Source organism: Sarcophilus harrisii, chromosome 4 (assembly GCF_902635505.1).
Source record: "Sarcophilus harrisii chromosome 4, mSarHar1.11, whole genome shotgun sequence".
NCBI classification, from domain to species: Eukaryota; Metazoa; Chordata; class Mammalia; order Dasyuromorphia; family Dasyuridae; genus Sarcophilus; species Sarcophilus harrisii.
In genome coordinates, this window is record NC_045429.1 from 386130283 (window position 1) to 386151172 (window position 20890).

A 20890-nucleotide genomic window follows, 5' to 3' on the forward strand; every position below is an offset into this window, starting at 1 on the left:
CAGCCTCATGAGTGGGACCAGGCTTAACTGTAGCAGTGAAAATCAGCCCATGCTGATCAGAATGACTGAAGCTGAGGGGGGCTAGTGGGAGAAGATTGCCCAGAGTTGGGGGATGTAGAAACAAAGAGGGAAAATGTTCCTGCCAGGATAATGTCTGTGCAGACTAATAGCAGGGTCATGCACTAGGCACAACAGTCCAAAAATTTTTGTGCTATTTATGTTTGTAGCACCATCATTCACCCTGACTCGAATATTCATAAACTCTGGATTATCTTGGACTCCCTACATACATCAAACTGGTTACCAAGCTTGATAATTCTACCTTGGCAACATCTCTCCATATGTCTCCTCTATTTTATTTCTTATTGCGACTGCCCTACTCTGGACCTTTTTCCTTACAGTGTTCCTGTATTAGGGTGACAACTCCTAATTGGTTTTCTTGCCTCCACTTTCCCTGCTCTAATCACTTTTTCATTGCTGCTAGACTAACCATTCTGATGCATACTCTAATGAGTCGCTCAATAAACATTCATTAAGCACCTACTATGTGCCAGACACTGAACTAAGTGCTGGGGATACAAAATCAGGCAAAGGACAGTCCTGTCCTCATTGAGCTCATAATTTAAGAGGGAAAACAACATGTAAACAACTATGTACAAATAAGTGAGATATGGAATAAATAGGAAATAACAGAAAGTCATTAGGAAAATCTTCCAGGTTTTGACCCTTACATTTAAATGTTTTTTGAAAAGTTATATTATAGCAGTGGGGGCTATTACTTCTTAATGCTAGTGCCTTCTCTCTATTGATTATTTCTAATTTATCTTATTTGCAATAGTTATTTGCATGTTGTCTCCCCTGTTAGATTGTAAGCTTTCTAGAGAAAAGCATCTTTTGCTTTTCTTTGTATTCCCAGTGCTTAGTGTAGAGCCTGGCACAGAATTGTTGAGTTATTTTTCAGAATTATCTGCCTCTTCATGACCCCAGTTGGAATTTTCTTATGCAGAGATCCTGGAGTGGTTTGCCATTTCCTTCTCCAGCTATTTTTTTTTTACATATGAAGAAACTGAAGCAAATAGTTAAGCAACTTGCTGAGGATCACACCAACTAATAAGTGTCTGAGGTTGGATTTGAACTCAAGAAGATGAACTCTCCAACTCTAGAACTGGTACTCTATCCACTGTGCCACCTTGCTGTCCTTGGCACAGAATAAGTGTTTAATAAATGTTTACTGAGCAATTAGTGAGAGGCAGTTTGAATATACTAGAGTGTTGTATTTGAATTCAGAAAGACAAAGGTATAAATTCTACCTCTAACACTACCATGAACAATTATTACTTAATTCTCTGACATTTAAACAACTCTCTAAGGCTTTGAGTTATAAGTGAGTCAAGATCTGTCTGACTGAGAAGAAAATTCCATACCAGTGAAAGCAAATAAGTTGTTATATGGTCTGATAAGCTTGGTTTTCTCAATTTCAGAAAACATTTTTTTCTATCCAAACCAAGTTTATATCTAATCTTGTTTTTATATGATGGTTGCTATGGGCCCATTTGTTGCCAATTATAAATAACAATGCTCTAGCTTCAAAGGGCAAAAAGCTAAGTTTAAGGGAGAGAGAAATTACTGCCTTCTGGTTGAAAAAAAGGCAAAGATAGGATTTCATGCTAGAAAATAAGAGAGGGAGGGAGAGAGAGGGGGAGGGGGAGAAGACAAAGAGGAGGAGGAGAGGAAAAAGAAATAGGAGGAGAAAGGGGAAAGAGAGGGTTTTATTCTTTCTTTTTGGTAGTTGTTTGAACAGAATATCAGAAAAAGAAGAAAAAAAAAGTAGGAGTAGGGAACGAGAAATCTAGCTCTGTTTGTTTCTTCTTTATATCAGGGAATAAAGAACACTTGGACAAATTAAGTAATGAGACGTTAGCCTTAAAGAGCCAGCAACAGTCAAAAAATTATTTCATGGCAGAAATTAGACAAAGATTTTTATCATAGCATTAAGCTACTAAAATAGCAGAGAACCTGAATAGGTTTAGGAAGGACTTTTCACTCAACATAATGACTGACACATAGTAGGCATTAATAAATGTTTGTTGATTGGTTAATTGATCAAAGAAAAGATTTTGACTAGTTTTTTTTGAGTGTTTATTCAAGCCTAGGGAGAAAACTATATTGAGATGGTAATTAAAAATAGTTAAGGATTAATTAGAAAGGTACCTAATTATATCTCTTTTCTTTAAAAAAAATTGTGAATTAAAAACATTAAAGACAAGCAATATTGAGTAATATTTATATTTAGCTGTATTTAAGAATTATATTTCTATAAAAATAAAAAACAAATAATCCCCCATACTCAAAACCATAATTCAGTGGAAAAAACCCTAATTTCCTTCTTTCTATTAAGCAGGACAATGAAAAGTCTGGCTGTTCAGTCAATTAAGTCATCATAAAAAACCTATAATTCATCTCGTGATATAATCATCTAATTAAATGCAAAGCACCTAGGAGGAGAGAAATTATGTTGAATGTTGATTTTGAAAATTTGAACCTATAAAGTGATAGCAAAACAATAGAGACTGTCACAGAAAATGTCATCATCATCATCATCATCATCATCATAATGAAAAAAGTAGATTTATAATCTACTGTTCTCTCTGATAACTCTTTTGAAGGAAATCTCTAAATCAGTAGATCCTAAAGGACAGCAGGAGATTTACAATAGTTCACAAAAGTCTTCCAGATCACTTGTCAAATATTATCTGTTAATACTAATATTTATAATACAAGTCTGTGCTTCTGTTTCTGGCCTGAATTAACCATTCATTTACATTATTCAAGTAAGAAAAAGACATCATTTCATTGGTATTACATCAAAAGTAATTCCTTTTACTGAGACTTTCAATCTTCCCATTCATGCTGATAAAATGTGTGTGTGTGTGTGTGTGTGTGTGTGTGTGTGTGTGTGTGTTTTAATGGAAGAACTTGAAGAAAAGTTGTCCTATAAAGAGATTCAGAAACTGAACAAGTTTAGAGTTTTAAATGTTAAAAGGAGTCTTTGAATATAGGTTCCTGTTTTTCCTTTGATTTCTGCTGAAAGATTCTCCAATTCCCAGCACTTGGAAAGCTTATTCTATTTATCTCCATTTAATATAAAGTTAAAACCCTATATTTGGGTTAAAAAAATAAATTGCACAAGTGTAGGATGGAGAAGTGACTAAATGGTGCCTATAAAAAAAAATCTTGAGGTTTTAGTAGATGGTAAGCTCAGGGATGAGATGTGGCAGCCAAAATTTTTAAAAATGAATGTAATATTAGACTGCATTGAAAGAGCCACAGTATCCAGAATAAAGTGAATGTTGCATTTCTGTATTCTGTCCTGGTCAGGACACAACTGGAACTGGAATATCATTTTTAATCTGGGGTCCTAGAATAATAGGAAGAACACTGACAAATTGGAGTGGATCCAAAAGAGGGTGCCCCTGATGAAGACTGAACTGGAGACCACACCAAATAAAGTTCAACTGAAGCAAATTCAATGTTTGGCCTTCAAAACAGAAAGCCTAAGGAGCATATGAGAGTTCTTCAGGTATTTGAAAGGCCATTATGTGGAAGAAACATTAGGCTTGTTTTGCTTGTCCCTAAAGGCAGGCATGTGTTTAAACCAACTCATAGCATCTACCATTTGTTAAATTTTTAATGTAAGCATTTACATCTTGGAAAATGCCACAAATCGGGGCTTGATTTATTATTCATTATCTAGACATAAGAAACTGATGGAGAAAATGTTAATGTACAATAATATCAATATTTAAACTTAATGTTAATAATAATAAATAAACTTAAAAGTGTGTCCTGCTTTGGAAAGCTGGTTGTTAAACATTTACCAACACATCTTTGTCTAAAGGGCACGACAAGAGACAATGAGTAAAATATAAAAAGAGGTAGAAGTTAAAATGCAGAATAGGCTACTTTTAGAGGTAGTGAGTTCCCGGTCACTGAAAGTCTTCAAATTAAGGATTTTATAGAGAATATTTTTCCATGGGCATGGGAGTAAATGACTTCTGATTTCCTTCCTTTCATGTGAATTTATTTCTACATTGTCCAGATTTTCCTATCTCAAGCCTGTGCCTTATATTTTCCAATCATGTTGAGTATTTCTTTCTCATTCAGTATTAATCATGTTCACTTAGCTGATGTTTATAGTTAGCTCTATTTCTTTAAGTAAGTTCATGTTTCCTCCCCTTTTTCTTTTCAGTTAGAGTCTATGTACTGGCTCTTCTACAGGCATATTGTACAGATTATGGTTCTCATATTGTTTCTTCCCAGACATTCAGTCCACCTGTGTGATGATCATTTTTGTGACTCACTAATACAGTATGATCTTCATTCCAGAGTTCTTTTCCTATCAGCCCACCATGATCACTTCCTCTCTAAGCTCCCACTTCATTTGTATAAGGCAAGAGGTAGGGACTGACATCTCTTGAGCTATACAGGTGATTAACACACTTCTTCTCACTCCCACTGACTAAGGTTGACAGCAGTAATCTGTATATCATAGATGAGACCCAATTTTTCCCATCAACTCAGATGTCCTTAGGGAAGGGATTATCTAAACCCAAATTATCATATTTTTCCATTTCAGCATCTTTCTGCTTGAATTAGTGCTAGCACACTGATCATTCTTACCAAGCGGGAAAAAGACTTTCTATACTGGCTAAGAAGAGAAGATTGGTAAAGAAGGAAAACACTGGCTGAGATCTGTTCTATTCTAGCCTCAGAGAAAATAGGGAGAAATCCATCAACAACAAAATGTTTCCTGGGAAGCCTGATATAGTGTCCTAATCTTACATGAGTATTGCATTGAAGTAAGGCAAATAATTCCCTGAGAAGAACACCAAAGCCTCAAGGGAATTCTGGGCTGGTCCATGATTTCAAATCTGGCCAAATTGCCCAGATTGGTTTGGTTCTTGTCCTCCCCACCTTGTCTTCTTGGCTGGACTCTTATGCTAAGATATTTGAAAGAGAAGTGAGGAGACATTTGTAAGATACTCACTGGCAAGAATGACCATATCCATTCCCCAGAATATACTCATGATCCAGCCCACCATCACAATAGCTGTCAGAATCTGAATGAGTGCTGCAGCGATATTCAACCAGAAGACACAGCATATGTGCCTGTCGGGGAGGTCAGTCCGGGCTCCACAAAGCACAGTGAAGGCAGAGACAAAGGTACCTGGGAGAAAAAGAGACTGTGAGCGATCCATTTATAGTACAAAGAGTTCTCACTTTACATGAATCTCCATGACATAAATCTGGCTTTTTATAAAAAATTCTGAAAGAAATTCACATTCCATTCTGATTTAAAAATTGTGTAAATGTCAAGAGAGGGTAATAGTGCAGACATTGAAGCTTCGTTGCAAAATAATAATAATAAATAGATGAAAAAATAATAGAGAAAAGTCCCTACTTGCCAAAGCAAAATTTTAATATAGATGAAACTGGCCTATTTTATTAAAAAATGGCATCTTGAACCTAGATTTCAGTGGAAAGAAAAACTATACCAGGGCATAAAGCTTCAAAAAATAGAGTTACTCTTCTACTTGAAGGGAATACATCTGGGACTTGCAAATTAAAACCTGTTCTTGTGCACCACTCAGAAAATCCCAGAACATTAAAAGGAATCAGCAAAGCAACATGGGCATTATTTCTGCTAACCCTAAGGCAAGGATAACCCTTAGCATTTTTTCACAATAATTTATATGCTATTTCATTCCTGACATCTAGAGAACTTTTGTAATGATAATGATATCCCTTTCAAGATTCTACTTATTTTGGATAATTCTCTTTTTCATCACCCTCCCCCATGCTTGATTTTAATGAAAATGTAAAAGCGGTCCATTTTCCCTCCAACACCACCTCATTATTACTATCTACAGATCAGGGAGCAATTGCAAATTTCAAGGCATATTATTTATATACTACATTTGCCCAGAAATTGCATCTTTGGACACAGATAAGGACTTGATGTAGAGAGGTTTTTGGAAGTCCTCTAATATTTGCCATGCAATCTGGAATGTTGCTAAGGCAATATTGGGAAGGTGTAACAAAAACATACAGAGAGTGGGGGGGGGGAAGTATGCCCACAACTAAGTAATAAGATATAAAATTAGCACAATTAGAGTTAGAAGTAGATAAAGAGAATGACATGGAGGAGCTGACTGAGTCTCATGAAGAAGAAAGAACTGGTCTGAATAAGAATCTGGTTGAGCTGCTAGCTGCTAGCGCAAAAATTGCAGAAAAAGAAGCTTTGGAACCTGAAATTGAAGCAAAAAGATACACAACAAAAACAGTCGGCAGAAACATTCCATCATTTGAGTGACCTTTTTTCCTTGTATTGAAAAGATGGATCCAAATAACTCAACATTTTTAAAAGTTCAAAGATTAGTTGAGGATATCATTGCTTGCCATTGTCAAATATACAAGGGGAAAAAAGAGAGCTCTGTCCAAATATCTGGATAGTTTCATAAATAAGTTGTACTGTCAACCATAGTGATTAAGGCTGGGTGCAGTGGATGGGGAAGGGACAACATACAGCTTACTATACAGTACTATATGTACTTTATCATTAACTTTACCTTTCATTTCAAAATTATGTTTATTATCATGGTATAGTATTTAGTGTGTCTTGCATTTTAGTACTTTTCATGGCTTGTATAAAGGTATCATTTTGGATATACTTTTGTTATATGGGCTAAGTGAAGTGGGTAGGTAAGGGTAAATTCTCATTACAAAAAAATTACTTTATGTCAGAGGTCTGAAGGGTTCACTTATATAAAACAAGAACTGTATATATTTAGAGTGGAATTTTCCCCCAATGTCATTGCCAGCTAAGTCTAGGTTAATTCCTTAAAGTTAGTTAGTCTAAAGACCAGTTCATCTAGTAACATATTAGTCATCAAAATTTGTATTTCAATTATAAAGTCTTTTCCAATTTCTAGCACTTCAGATATGGCAAATGGGAAGATGAGAGCAGGCTGGATTGCATTTGAGAAATGGGCTACTTCTTTTAATGACCTTAAACCTACCTAAAATAAGCAGCCATATTTTAAAAATATCAATATACCTGTGCAGCATAGAATGGTACAATATGAAGGGCTAAAGTTGCAGGTCATTCAAACACTGGTGGAGAAACTAATAGTGGGTGTGTATTGGCTATTGTACATTAGCAATGATAATGAAGAATAGGAAAAGCAGCAAAAAACTCTATTATTCAAGAAATATATTACTGGAAAATGTGAGCCAGTCAAACAAGAGGAATGAGGGATGATCAGTGGACAACCCATGTATACCAATGATATCTACAAAGTGACAAATGATCTGGAGAAAAGTTCTCAGTATGTTGGATGGAATTTCTGTAGTACATTTCCTATGTGAATATGGACAATCATTCCACATAAGTAGAGAGTAGTCACACTAATAGACACATTTGATGCAGTGGCTAGAACTCTGGGCCTGGAATTAGGAAGATGTGTTCAGACTCTTACTAGCCATGTGATCCTGGACAAATCACTTGCCTGCTGTTTGTCTCAGTTTCTTCATTTGTAAGATGAGAATAACAATAGCACCTGCTTCCTTGGATTGTTATGAGAATCAAATGAATATTTCTAAAGTGCTTTGCAAACCTTAAAAACTGTGTACAAATGCTAGTGTTCCAACCTTGGAGTCAAGAAAGTCGAACTTCAAATCCTGCTTCAGACACTTAACTATGTGAACCTAAGCACGTTATTTAATCTCTCTAAGCCTTAAATTGTTCATCTGTAAAATGGGGATAATTATTGTACATATCTCATTGGGTTGTTGTGAGGATCAAATGATATAATCTACGTAAAGCACTTTATATATGCCATTATTAACAAATTATCACATGTGGTTGAATCATTTTAGCTCTCACTAAAGAGTTTTACTTCCTTATTGTTTTTCTTTTTCTTTTTATCTGCATCATGACATGTTTGACCTTAATTTTGCCCATTTTTGAGCACTTTTAAGGGAGTTTTAAAGCCAATTTGTTTAGCATTCTCTTTAAATACATTTCTTCTAATAAAAAAAATTTGACATGAACAGAAAGCCAGAAAGAAGATTTGAGATGATTTAGTCCAATTCCCTTCATTTTTAGAAGAAAAAAATAAGGGTCAGAGGTAAATTTTACTTGTTCAAGGCAGAGCTGGACCTTGAGTCCATGTCTTCTGACACCATTACCAATATCTTCTCCACTATCCCAAAGATGGTTTTAGCCCACTTGAAGGTAAAACTTTTACTTTTTTATCTGTCTATTTAGAGGTTGCAGCACATAGTAGAAAAAGAAGTAGGTTTGGAGTCAAGATTCCTGTTCTGCCTTTTATTAACTATATCACCCTGCTTAAGACCCTCACCCCTCTGAGCCTGAAGGCAACACTCCCTGGGCCAGTTTTGGAGAATGAATAGAAATAATGAATTGGCTGGAGAGGTCTAAAACCTAAATCTGTCCTCTTTATGCTTCTTCCTCATAAACATTCTTGCTGGAGACTGATGTGCTTCTAGAAGAGACCAGACACAGCCTGTTCTAACCCTGGATTTTGTCCATCATGAACTCAGAACAAGGACTACGTCCCCTTTCCATTTTCCCTTTATGTCTTGTCTATCCCCCATTATGATGTAAGCTCTTTGAAAACAAAAACGTTCTTTTGGTTTGTATCCCCAGTGCTTAGCACATTGTCAATCACAGTGGGATAAGTACTTAAGAAAGTACTTATGAAATGTTTCTTGACCTGACTTGCCTTGACCTAGGAACTTAGGAATGGCACAGGACTATAACACTTTGATGAGGCTCTTTACCAATGTGCTCTGGTACACACACACACACACACACCTTTTCCTCCAAGTTCTGTGTCCATTTTATAAAGGCAAAAATGAGAATTCTTCAATCAAAAGTAATTTCTGTAAGACTTTTGGGAGGCCTAGGGCAATGTAGTCAGGAATATGTGTGTTCAAGCTCTACCTTAAACATATATATGGGCTATATCATCCTATTAATTACCTTTTCGGTATTTTACTGTTGTTGTTCTGCCATTTTTCAGTCACATGCTAATCCCATTTGGGAGGTTCTGGGGCAAAGATACTAGAGTAATTTTCCCATTTCCTCTAGCTCATTTTACAGATGAGGTACTGAAGCAAAGAAGGTTAAGTGATTTGCAAGAGATACACAGCTAGTGTCTGAAGCTGTATCAAACTCCAAGCTTAACAATCTATCTACTATGGCCCCAGTTGCCCTTTCAGTATTTTAGGTGAATATGTGCAGAGAAGGTACAGATCTGCATTAATAAAAGAAGTTCTCTTATTCTGAGTTCCTTAAATTCCCCTCCCCCTTCCTCTCTGTATGTAGGGACATAATTGTTCATTCTCCTTTTCAGGAATAAATTAAGTTGGTGCGTTGCATAAACTTAGCACCTACTGAATACCTAGCAAGACATGACTTCAAGGCTAGAATGCTATATCAGAAGTTCTCTCTCTTTCATGTAGCGACAGATGACAAATTCTCACACTACAAATAGAGACCTCAAAATATCCTGCAGAACTCCACAAAATAAGCTGTCCTGGAACCTCACCATGATCACAGACTGAACTGTTGCTTGCAATTTCCCGAACTTAACATTGACTCATAAAAACTGAAGAACAGCATTTTAAATAGTCACCATCTCAGAGATTCATTTTATTCAAACTACGTAGAATGAAGAGCTTTGAAAATATAGTGACTTGTTCGAAAAGATCAAAATCATGGGAAAATCGAACAAGGTGTATATCATCTCTGTTGTTGTCTGTCTGCTCCTAGAATTATGCCAAGGATGTCTGCCTGCTTTTTCCACAGAGGATGAGTGTACGCCTTAAATACTTTTATTCAGCTACCAAAAATATGTATATAAATTATCAGGCAGTGCAAGAGTCTGCAGAACACTGGATATAAAGAAAAAGCCACATGACCATTCTGAATACTATAGGAAAAGAGAAGAAGGAAGGAAGAAAATGAACATTTATTAGGCATATACAATCTGCAAGGTACTGTGCTTAGCACTAGGGATACAAATATAAGTAAAAAGAAACATAGTCCCTGACCCCAGTGAGTTTACATTCTAATGGGGAAAGAGGGAGAATAGGTTGGGGGGGATGAAAAGTCTTCCTCTGCTCCTGTTTGCAAATGAAATTGTGCTGTTTGTGTCAGACCCTGGAATACTGCAGAGTCTCTTAGATTAGATTTATAATCATTCAAAAGAATTTGGTTTAACTATCCATACAGGAAAAATCAAGTGGATGCAAAATGGCTATTGTCCAGACTCTTGTATAGTTAGACAGAAAACTTATATAGATTACCTGTATACATATACATAATATATGTAATATTATACATAATATATGATATATGTATATAAAATTGTATACAAATATAATATAATTATATGAAAAATTAGAGAATGAGAAAATAATACAAGCATGATTTGGAAAATATGTGTATATGTTTATACGTATACACACACACACACATACACACACACACATTTTGGACTAATACTGACTGCAGATAGAGAGGCCTACCATTAAATAAGAGGGAAAAAGCCATCTACATCACCACTTGAGAAGTTGAAAAGTTCTTTTAATAGTCCCAAAGTTCTTCCTGAAAAAAGTCCATACTTTTCATATCAATATTCATCTGTTGTGGCAGGGACAGGCTGAAATCAGCTCATATCAGCTCCTGACCTGATTATTAAATTTTAATATGAGCATTCTGTTTTTGTTGAATCATATCCCATGAGTCCATAGGTTTTCAGTGATTTTTTTTGTTTTTGTTTTTTTGCAAATATTGAAGTGGTTTGCCATTTCTTTTTCCAGTGTGTCCCCATTTTACAGATGAGGAATTGAGGCAAATAGAAGTTGTCACTTGCCCAGGGTCACACAGCTAGTAAATGTCTAAGACCGGGCTTGAACTCAAATGTTCAGTTCCCATGCTCTATACACTGAAGTACTCTCCTACCACTGAGCATTTGTATGTCTAAAATTGATAAATGCTATAAATTAGAGCTTGATTTATTGTTTAGTTGATTGCCCGAACTTAAGAAAGGGACAGAGAAAATGTTAATAAAACAAATTAAACTTTAAAATGTGTCATGTATACATTTTTCCCCCTGGAGAGCTGACTGTTAAGCCTTTACCAACATACACCTGATTATTATTCTACTTCAGTCTCCAAAGAATTCATCCAGAGAGCACTGGAGTATGGACAAAGGATGGGTGTGAATAGGCTGCAAAAACTTCCAAGCAAGACAGAGACTCGAAATAAAAGATATCACCAAAGAAGTGTTTGAGAGAAAAAAGATGATGGGCTTGACATTGGGCAAGAGGAAGGGACACTAGATAGAAAGCCTGTGTGCTCCGTTACATCTTATCTATGCTGAAAGCAGGAAAGGGTGTCAAAAGGAAGCTAACACATTGGATAAGTAATTTGATGCCATATGTAGCAAATTGATAGGAAAACATAGACAAGTATCACAAAGAATAGGCAACTATGGTAATCAGTCAATCAGCAAATATTTATTGGAGCAAGTAAATGGTATGGTGGATAGAACACCGATCCTGAAATCAAGAGGATCTAAGTTCAAATTTTGCCTCAGACACTTACTAGCTACCCTAGGCAAAACCCTTAACTTAAAAAAAAAAAAGTAAAACCCAAACGAAAAAACATTTCTTAACTTTATACTGTACTAAGTGCTGGAGAATTAAAAAAAAAAAAAAAGACAAGAGATAGTCTCTTCTCTTAAGGAGCTCACAAACTAGTAGGGGAGACAACACAAAAAAACTGTGTTTAAACAAGTTACATATAAGATAAACTGGATTTCCCAATTGATACATAGTTAAAGCATATGAACTGACAGTTTTCAGATAAAGAAATCAAACTTTCTAGAGGCATATGATTTGCATATGCTGCAAATCAATTTTGATTAGAGAAATTCAAATTAAAACAATTCTGAGATACCATTTTACACCTATTACATCTGTCAATATGACCAAAAAAAACCTGATAAATATTGGTGAAGATGTGAGAAAATTGGGACTCTAATGTTCTGTTGTTGGTGGAGTTGTGAACTGATCCAGCCATTAAGGGGAACAATTTGGAACAATGTTTAAATGCTTAAACCCAATTGTGTATACTCTTTGATCTAGTACAAATACTAATTATATATCCCAAAGAAATCATAAAAAGGCAGGGGAGAACTTATATGTACAAAATTATTTATATCAGTCCTTTTCATGGTGGCAAGATACTGGAAACTGAAGGGCTGTCCATCAATTCAGGAACAGCTGAATAAGCTGTGGTCCATTCGTGTAATGGAATCTTATTATGCTATAAAAAATGATGAACAGGCAGATTTCAGAAACATCTGGGAAGATTTTTATGAACTGATGCAAAGTGAAATGTGCAGAACCACGAAAACATTATAACAGCAACATTGTGTGATGATCAACTATGATTGACTCAGCTCTTCTCAGCAACATAATTACCCAAGACTTTTATAAAGGACTCATGAAGTAAAATACTATCTATAACCAGATAAAGAACTGATGGACTCTGCATACATATTGAAGCATTTTTCCACTTACTTTATTCTTTCTTGTGTTTTTTTTTCCTTTTGATCTGTTTCTTCTTTCACAAGTTTGACTTACATGACAATATGTTTTACATAATAGCTCATGTAAACTATATCAAACTGCCTGTCAATCATTTTTGGGAAAGGAGAGGGCAAGGGGAGAAGGGACAAAACTTTAAAACTCAAAATCCTGTAAAAATGAATGCTAAAAGGTTTCTTGACAAGTAACTGGGGGAAAATAATATGTAAAAAATAAAAAAAATTGACCTTTACCTTATTGACAAAAAAGAAAAGATAAATTGGAGACTAAGTTTTGTAGGAGCTATATAGATGTAAATTAGGATGTTCATACCTTTAAGGAGCTCAGAATCTTATTAGGGAGACATATTAAAAAACAGCAAAAGATCATAGATTTAGAGCTGGAAGGGGACTCTATTTAGTCTATTTTACAGGTGAGGACCTGAAGATCAATGAGGCAGAATTTGAACCTCAGGCTTCCAGACTCCACAACCTGCTATCTAGTCACTACTACTTCTCAGGCACATTACACAGGCATAGTCATTGGTATTTAAAATGTTTGCTGATTGTTATCATTTTGCTCAGGTTGAAGTTTGGCATTGCATTATTTATGGAGAATGGGTTTATTAAGCAAATTACTAACATTAGTAATTACTTTAACCTACAAAGTGACACCACAAGTTGAAAGATTTTAGCACATTAATTGTTTCCTTTCATGAAACGCTTCTAATTTTAAATGCCTTAGCTATTTGTTAAAGCAGATCCATCCTGACTTCTGGTTGTTGATAGTCCAGTAATGATGATACTGTACTTGACATTAATAAAACTGTATTTCTTCTAAAAGAACTCTGACTTTTCACAAATTCTGATGGTTTCCCTCATCACTTAATTAATGCTGAATTACCAAGGCTTGATTACCTAGAATTAAAAAAATGTCAAAGACTTTTATGTGCTATTAATATTACTATTATATTAAAAATAGTATATATTTCTTTGGCACTTTAAAATTTACAAAGATCTTTCTTCACAGCACCCGTGGCAGGTAGAGATTATTAGTTCAATTTTTACAAAGGAGACAACTGAGGCTGACAGGTGAAATAATCTACTTATGACCAGGTATCAGGTATCATTTGAGCTGAGGTAGTCTTGACTTCAAATCCAGGACTCTGGATACTAACTGTTGTTGGCATTAATAAGTCTCTACTATGAGACACAGTGGATAGGGTGCCAGAGTCAGGAAGACTTGAGTTCAAATGAGTACCCAGAAAGTGATTTGCCCAACGTGATACAGATGGAAAATAGCAGAGCCAGAGTTTGAATTCTAAGTCCAACTCTCTTTCTACTGTACCCTCTATGGATGAAATCATAGAGCCTGAACACACACACGCACAATGTACAAGTCTGATGGAGATAAAGATGGAGATACTGCCTGCTGTTGGCATTAATAAGTCTCTACTATGAGACACAGTGGATAGAGTGTGTCCAGATTTGTCTTTGTAATGTACCTGACTCATAGTAGTGCATTAATAAAAATAAATAAATATAATGAATCAATGTAATAAATAAATTGAATTTAATCTCTAGGGAAGAGGGTCCATATAGGAATGTCATTTACTTTCTCACTTAAGAATCATTTATAAAGCCTTTTTGGAGGACCAGCATTAATTAGGCTGGGCACCTTTACTATTAGGGACCTTTCAATTTAAAGAGAAAAACAGAACAGGAAACAAAAATAGAGTGATAAAGGGTGGTATGGGCAGTTAAGTGGTGCAGTGGGTAGAGAGCTGGGCTGAGAGTCAGAAAGATTCATCTTCCTGAGTTCAAATGTGGCCTCAGAGACTCACTAGATGTGTGATCCTGCCTCAGTTTCCTCATCTGTAAAATGAGCTAGAAAAGAAAATGTAAAATTAGCTGGAAAAGGAAATGGCAAACTTTTCCCTTATCATTTCCAAGAAAACCCCAAATGATGTCACAAAGTATCAGACACAATTGAAATGACTGAACAACAACAAAGACCAGGAGGCTGGATGAGATTATAGATTTGAAGTTGGAAAGGACCTTAAGAATCATCAATTCCAGTCTTTTATTTCACAGAGAGGGAAAGTATGATCCATAGGGGTTAACTGACTAGCCTATGGTCACACAAATAGCAAAAAGCAGGGCTGGGATTCAAACACAGGTCTTCTAGCTCAAAATCTGACACTGTCTTCAAGATTGCTTCCAGCTCAAGTATTCTATAGTTCTATATTCATAGGTACTAAGATCTTGCTTTCATCAAAGGAACTCAACGAAAGGCTCTGAAAAGCCTTTATTTTTTGCTCAGAAACAAGAAAGATAGGATGGGAAAAGTTTGGGGGAACTCTGGATTTTAAGCCCAAATAGAATAGTTAAAATTGTGATCTGGGAATGTAACAAGCCAAGTGACAGATTTAACTATTAAAGAGTATAGGATCCCTTTGTATGACAGAGATGGGGTTGAATGCTTCTTCTAGGGAACCCCAAAGAGACTAGCTAAGACCAGATTGATTGTCTGGTTTGGATTTCCTATTCAACATGGCGTTTAAAAATAGCTTTGTTGGTCTTTTTTTTAAACACCCTGGTCTTTTAACTGATGAATTGCCCCATCCTCACTCCATTGAACCTTTCTGGAACAAATAAAATACAATCTACTATTGAATTCAGCATTTCATCCTTATGATTCATTTCACTCCCAAGGGGAAACGTGGAAAAGAACATGTTCCTTTATCAGGTCATCAGGACCAAAGTTGGTCATGGCAATATATCTGAATTTTCACTTATATATAGTCACTATCATAGAAACAGCTAAGTAGCAAAGAGGCTAATGCATCAGATCTGAGTTCAAATCCTGCCTCAAACAGGTTATATGACTAGTTGTATGACCCTAAACAAGAAACTGAATTTCTGTTTGTCTCAGTTTTCTCACCTATAAAATCAGAATCATAATAGCATCTATTTCCCAGGATTATTGAGAGAATCAAATGTTTCAAAAGTGTATAATACAACCTGACACATAATAGTTATTTAATAAATTCCTGCTCCTATTCCCCTAATCAATGTGCTTCATTCATTCTGCTTTTATTCAGAGAAGTCTTCCCACCAACATGATCTTTATCTCGAGGTGGAAACAGGTAGTTAGACAGACAGAGACAGTAGTGGTTATTTTCTCCTTCTTGAAAAAAGTCAGCTTCTGTTTCTTGTGGATTTCCAAGAGTGTCAGAAAGCCTTAAGAAATTCCTCGGGGAGGATTTATAAGTAGGAGAAACAAGTACCTGATTCATATTCCATTAATATGTAGACCTGAATTAAATACTCAAGGGATGGGTACTCAAAGATGGATCTTGCTTTGTTGGAATACTGCTGAGATCCCAGGTGAATAAGAAAGCTCTTGGGGTGACTGTGAACCCAGTATTAGCTCTCCAATCAATCATTCAACCAATCAACGATAATCTACCAAATGCTTACTATGTGGCACACACATAGTAGACACTGAGGGTACAAAGGTTAAAATGAAATTGTCTTTGTCTTCAAAGAAACAATGAATAGACATATCAGTAAGTGAGAAGGCAGAGGGGAAATGTTCAATAAGAGCCCATTTGGGCATGTGTGGGTATTCTGTGACTAATACCTCTCTATTTAATATGTAGTAAACAGGCATTTTGGTTGGCTGCTTAAGTGGAATGGAATACATACAAAAGTCTATGATGGAGAAACTCTGTTCACTCACTGCTGGCCATAAGACACTTCCTGAGCTCTGGGGGGGGGGGGGGAGAAAAGGGGGAGTAGTGTCCTTCCTGTCACCAGGCTGGTGAGCACATGGAATCCTGGGCAAGCTTGGGTCTGGGATGGGGCTGCCAGCTATTGATATTTTCTCTAATTTGGTATTGTGAAATCTCCAGAGTTCAGAGGAATCAAAGGAAAGGAAACACTAATGGGAGAAGCCCTATCCCAGAAACAGGCTGGCCTAGGAGGCCATATATATGTTCACTGATGGTAGGTAGTAGCTAGTAGATAGTACCTAAATAGTTCTACTAATTCTAAGGAGCCCAGAGAATTATATTTATACCACAACGGCCAGCAGGAGGGAAAGAGTTTCTCTCTTGGAAACATTTCACAAGCACTCTCAGGCCAGGCTAGTAGTTAACCAAAAGGTGTCCCCTTCACCCTTAAGGAAACAGGTAGGATATAATCTCTGAATACCTAGTGCACATTCTGAAGACTGGGCCCTCATTGGTCAATCCTGCCACTGTAAGCACACACACACACACACACACACACACACACACAAACACACACACACACAGATACATGTATATATGTGTATATATACAACATACATACACCACAAATACATAATAATGACATTTTAATAGGTGCCAGCAGCTAAGTCAGGAAGGACTTCACAGTCTATTCAATAATGCAAGTTTTATATCATCATTATAATAGCTGCCATCGATATGATGCTCCAAAGCTCTTTTCTCCCAATATCTTAGGAGATAGGCGATTCCCTTTACAGATGAGGAGATAAACTCAGAGTGGTAAATGAACTTAGCTTGTAATCACAGAGCTAGGAGTCTGTTCCCACCACTATGGTATATATTCCCTGCAAATATCTGGAAAATGATCCCATCTCTCTTAATGAATTTTTGAGCCTAAAGAGCTCTGGGCTGGACATTAAGAGTGTTGGTAAAGCAATCAACCAATCAATTAATCAATTAACATTTATTCTTTGAGTGGTTGTTAGGGGACTAGGACCTTCTAGACTTCAAACCACAACTTCTTTTACAAATCTTACCTCTTACACCGAGCAGGTATAAAATGGATTCTTTTTGATTCTGGACCATTGGTATAACTAACTGTATCTTAAGCCCTCCTTAAGTGGCTGGTAAGCATTTCTGTCCCATGGGCCATCCCATCTAACTCTGCCCAAGATGTTGCAAGAAGAAATACAATATTTCACAGCCAACTATCTCTGTGAAAGTGCACCAAGGGACTAGTTAGTGCTGGCAGATAGACCTAAGGACCCTCAGGGAGGTTCTGGGGGACTAATTTCCTCACCCACCTCTCAGCAGAGTGCAGCCGGATGGCGTCATTACTGCCCACCTGGGCGGCGGGGAGAAATGACACTGACCTGAATCCTGCTGTTGAAGCTAACAGGGTTGTGTAATTGGAAAATAATTAAATAAAGCTCTATTATTCTATTGGAGGGGAAATGCAAACAGGCTCAGAGAGGAGAATGGAGCAGAAAGAACACTGGATTTTTCAAAGGATCTGGATTTGAATGCTGACTCTAGATTTGGAAGGAGAAGACTGGCGTTTGACTCTTTTGCCCCTACTATTTACTCTCTAGGTGATCTTGAACCAATGACAGAAACTATAAGCCTAAGTTTCCTCACTAATAAAATGAAAACTTTTAACTAGATGAGATCTAAAGTTCAGTCCTAGATGGATCCTCTAAACCTATGATATTTGAGTTTATGATCCCTGTGAGACTTTCACTAAGTCACAATCTCTTCAAATATCTCTAGCCTCATCTGTAAAAGTGCAGGAGCAGAAGGAGTAGACTAGATAACCTGGTAGGCAGAACAATTTTGAATGTGTACAGTGTTGAAAGAGCACCAAGTCAAAAGACTTGAATTCAAATTCTACCTTTGATTCCAAGAGCCTGTGTGTACTTGGAATGCTAGGAGTGTGTAGGAGCAGCTTTGAGAGAGCTAATGATTAAATTTTCCATGTGAGAATTTACACCTCAGAAATCAACAAATCCTACAGATCCGGGTTTGAGTTATTGTTTTACTGATTGTCTAAACTAAGGAAAACAATGGAGTAAGTGTTGATAATGTAAATGTAAAGAGGTATGTAAACATATTTTTTTTTCGGAGAGCCAGTTAAACATTTACCAGCACACTGCCAGTACATTCCCAGAAAACCTGTTGAAAAGACTCTTTCTTTTTGGTGGATAACACCTTCCTCAGTCATGGCTGGTGGGTAAGGGTGAGGTATTATTGACAGAATGATTGAAATGGTAGAGTTCTATATTCCAAAATGATGACTAGAAATTTCAGATACAGTAGTCTAGGAAGCCAATTCCACAGTGAGATTTATTGTTCAGACTGACTCTTCATGACCCTATATGTTTTTTTTTTTTGCAAACATAATGGAATGGTCTGTTATTTCCTTTTCTAGAGCATTTTACAGATAAGGAAACTGAGGCAGGTGATGGTCACACAACTAGTAAGTGTCCGAGGTCAGATTTGAACTCATGAGGTTAAATCTTCTTGATTCTAAGACCAGTGCTCTATCTCCCTTCTAGCAGCCCTAATGAGGAAGTTTGTTGTTGTTTGTCCTTTATTTGGAAGATGATCATGACATCAGGGAGGAGATGCCATGACTAACAAGTGAATTCGATTTAAGTGAGGGAGAACTGTGCAAAGTCACCTGCCGCACTTTCTCTTCCAGTCATTTGGAGTCATCTCCTCCAATGGGAAGATATAGATCAAAACAACTGGAGATGGCCCTGGATGCACTGGGAGATCTTGGCCTTTTTAAGGTCTTTAACAGGTCTCAATCTGATTGAGGCAAAGCCCTAAAGTAATTAAGGCCAGGTAAGAAATAAGCCAGAGAATAGCCTTTTTCACCTATTAAAAAAAATCAATCTAGAAAGGAAAGACCTTTAGGATTTCTGATTGAAATTGCTATTCTTATTCACTCTCAAGCAATAGGGGTCAAATTGAATTGAGTAAATATAAAGACTAAGACCAGGTAGGAGGTAGGGTAATAGCTGAAAAGAGTATGTCAAATGTATATACTCTAATGGGTCCTAAGGATCAAAATTAAATAAAAAAGCTTTTGCCACTGATCCTTCTCTGCCCTCCTCATTTATTTTTAGTTTACTTCTATTGCTTTGTAGTAAATCAAATCCCCCATTAAACTAGAGTACAGAGGGAAGGGGAGAAGGATGGGAAGAGTCTTTGTTGGTCCTATTCCTACAAGAGTCCTGGGTGGGAGGAGACCCAGGAAAAGTAGGGGAAGCGGTGATAGCAGAAATCCAAGCAGCAGTGCAGTGGGCTAGCTTCTCTGAAAGTGAAATTGGTAGGGGCAGCTAGCTGGCTCAGTGAATGGAGTATAGGCTCTGAAGTCAGGAGACTTTGAGTTCAAATCCAATCTTAAGACATTTAACATTTACTAACTGTGTGACTCTGGGCAAGTAACTTAATCCAATTGCCTCACACATAAAAAAAGAAAGAAAGTGAAAAAAAAGAAAGAAAGAAAAGTCTTATAGGACTATGAATTTTAGAGCTGAAAGGACAGTAGAGTCACCTCTCGTTTTACATTACTTTACATTTTCCTTAATTAAGAAAATTAAGGCCTGAATGTTTAGTGATTTGCTCAACATCATATGAATAGGTAAATAGTAAGAGTAGGCTTTGAATCCCAGTCTTCTGATTACAAATATGGGGGTCATTACATTTTCCCATACAAGACACTTTATAATATGCACAGATGATACAATGGACCGAGCACCAGACCCAGTCAAGAAATTCTAAGTCCTCAGTCACTTATTAGCCAAAATTTGGAGACTATCATTTTTTCCTGTTCTAACAATTTGTAGGTATTTGACTTGAATTCCTAGCAGAAATAATTCTATTGGCCCAAACGAGTGGTTAATTCAGAAGGAAAAAAAAACTAAGGAGAGTAAAGATATTGTTAAACATTGTCTTTGTGACCCCATTTGGGATTTATTTTTGACAAGATATACTGGAGTGATTTGCTTCTCCACTGGGTGAGTCATTGAAACTAGCTGCCTCAGTCTCCTCATCTGCTAAATGAGGCAAAAGTAGCACCCTCCTCCCAGGGTTGTTGTGAAGTTAAAATGAGATCATGTTTATAAAGATTTTGCAAACCTAAAGTTTATATAAATGTTATATAAAGTGTTATTTAAATGGTAGCTATCTTTAATATTAGATGGGATGCTAGGGAAAGAGCTGAAGGGGATCCTCTATTATTGGGTCCAGGTCTTTCTGGCATCACATAAACAAGTAAACAATGAACAATTACATGAAATAAGGAAATGATTCCTGAGATTAACAAGTTATTTACAGTCCTGTTGGGGGCTCTGGTGGCCAGAAGTGACTATAGCCATACTATATCCCACTCATCCTAGCTTTGGCCAGATGGGGATCGCAAAT

The 20890-nt window shown here is 36.6% G+C and overlaps 1 protein-coding gene across 2 annotated transcripts in view; it reads right to left on the reverse strand.

Moving 5' to 3' along the window:
• The window catches only part of STUM (stum, mechanosensory transduction mediator homolog), a 101141-nt gene that overhangs the window by 19587 nt on the left and 60664 nt on the right, over nucleotides 1–20890 (reverse strand). For both annotated transcript variants that reach the window (XM_031967019.1, XM_031967018.1), the window contains exon 2: nucleotides 5048–5227. In XM_031967019.1, coding sequence (XP_031822879.1) covers nucleotides 5048–5227 — 180 coding nt within the window. The remainder of the gene's footprint in view (nucleotides 1–5047; nucleotides 5228–20890) is intronic.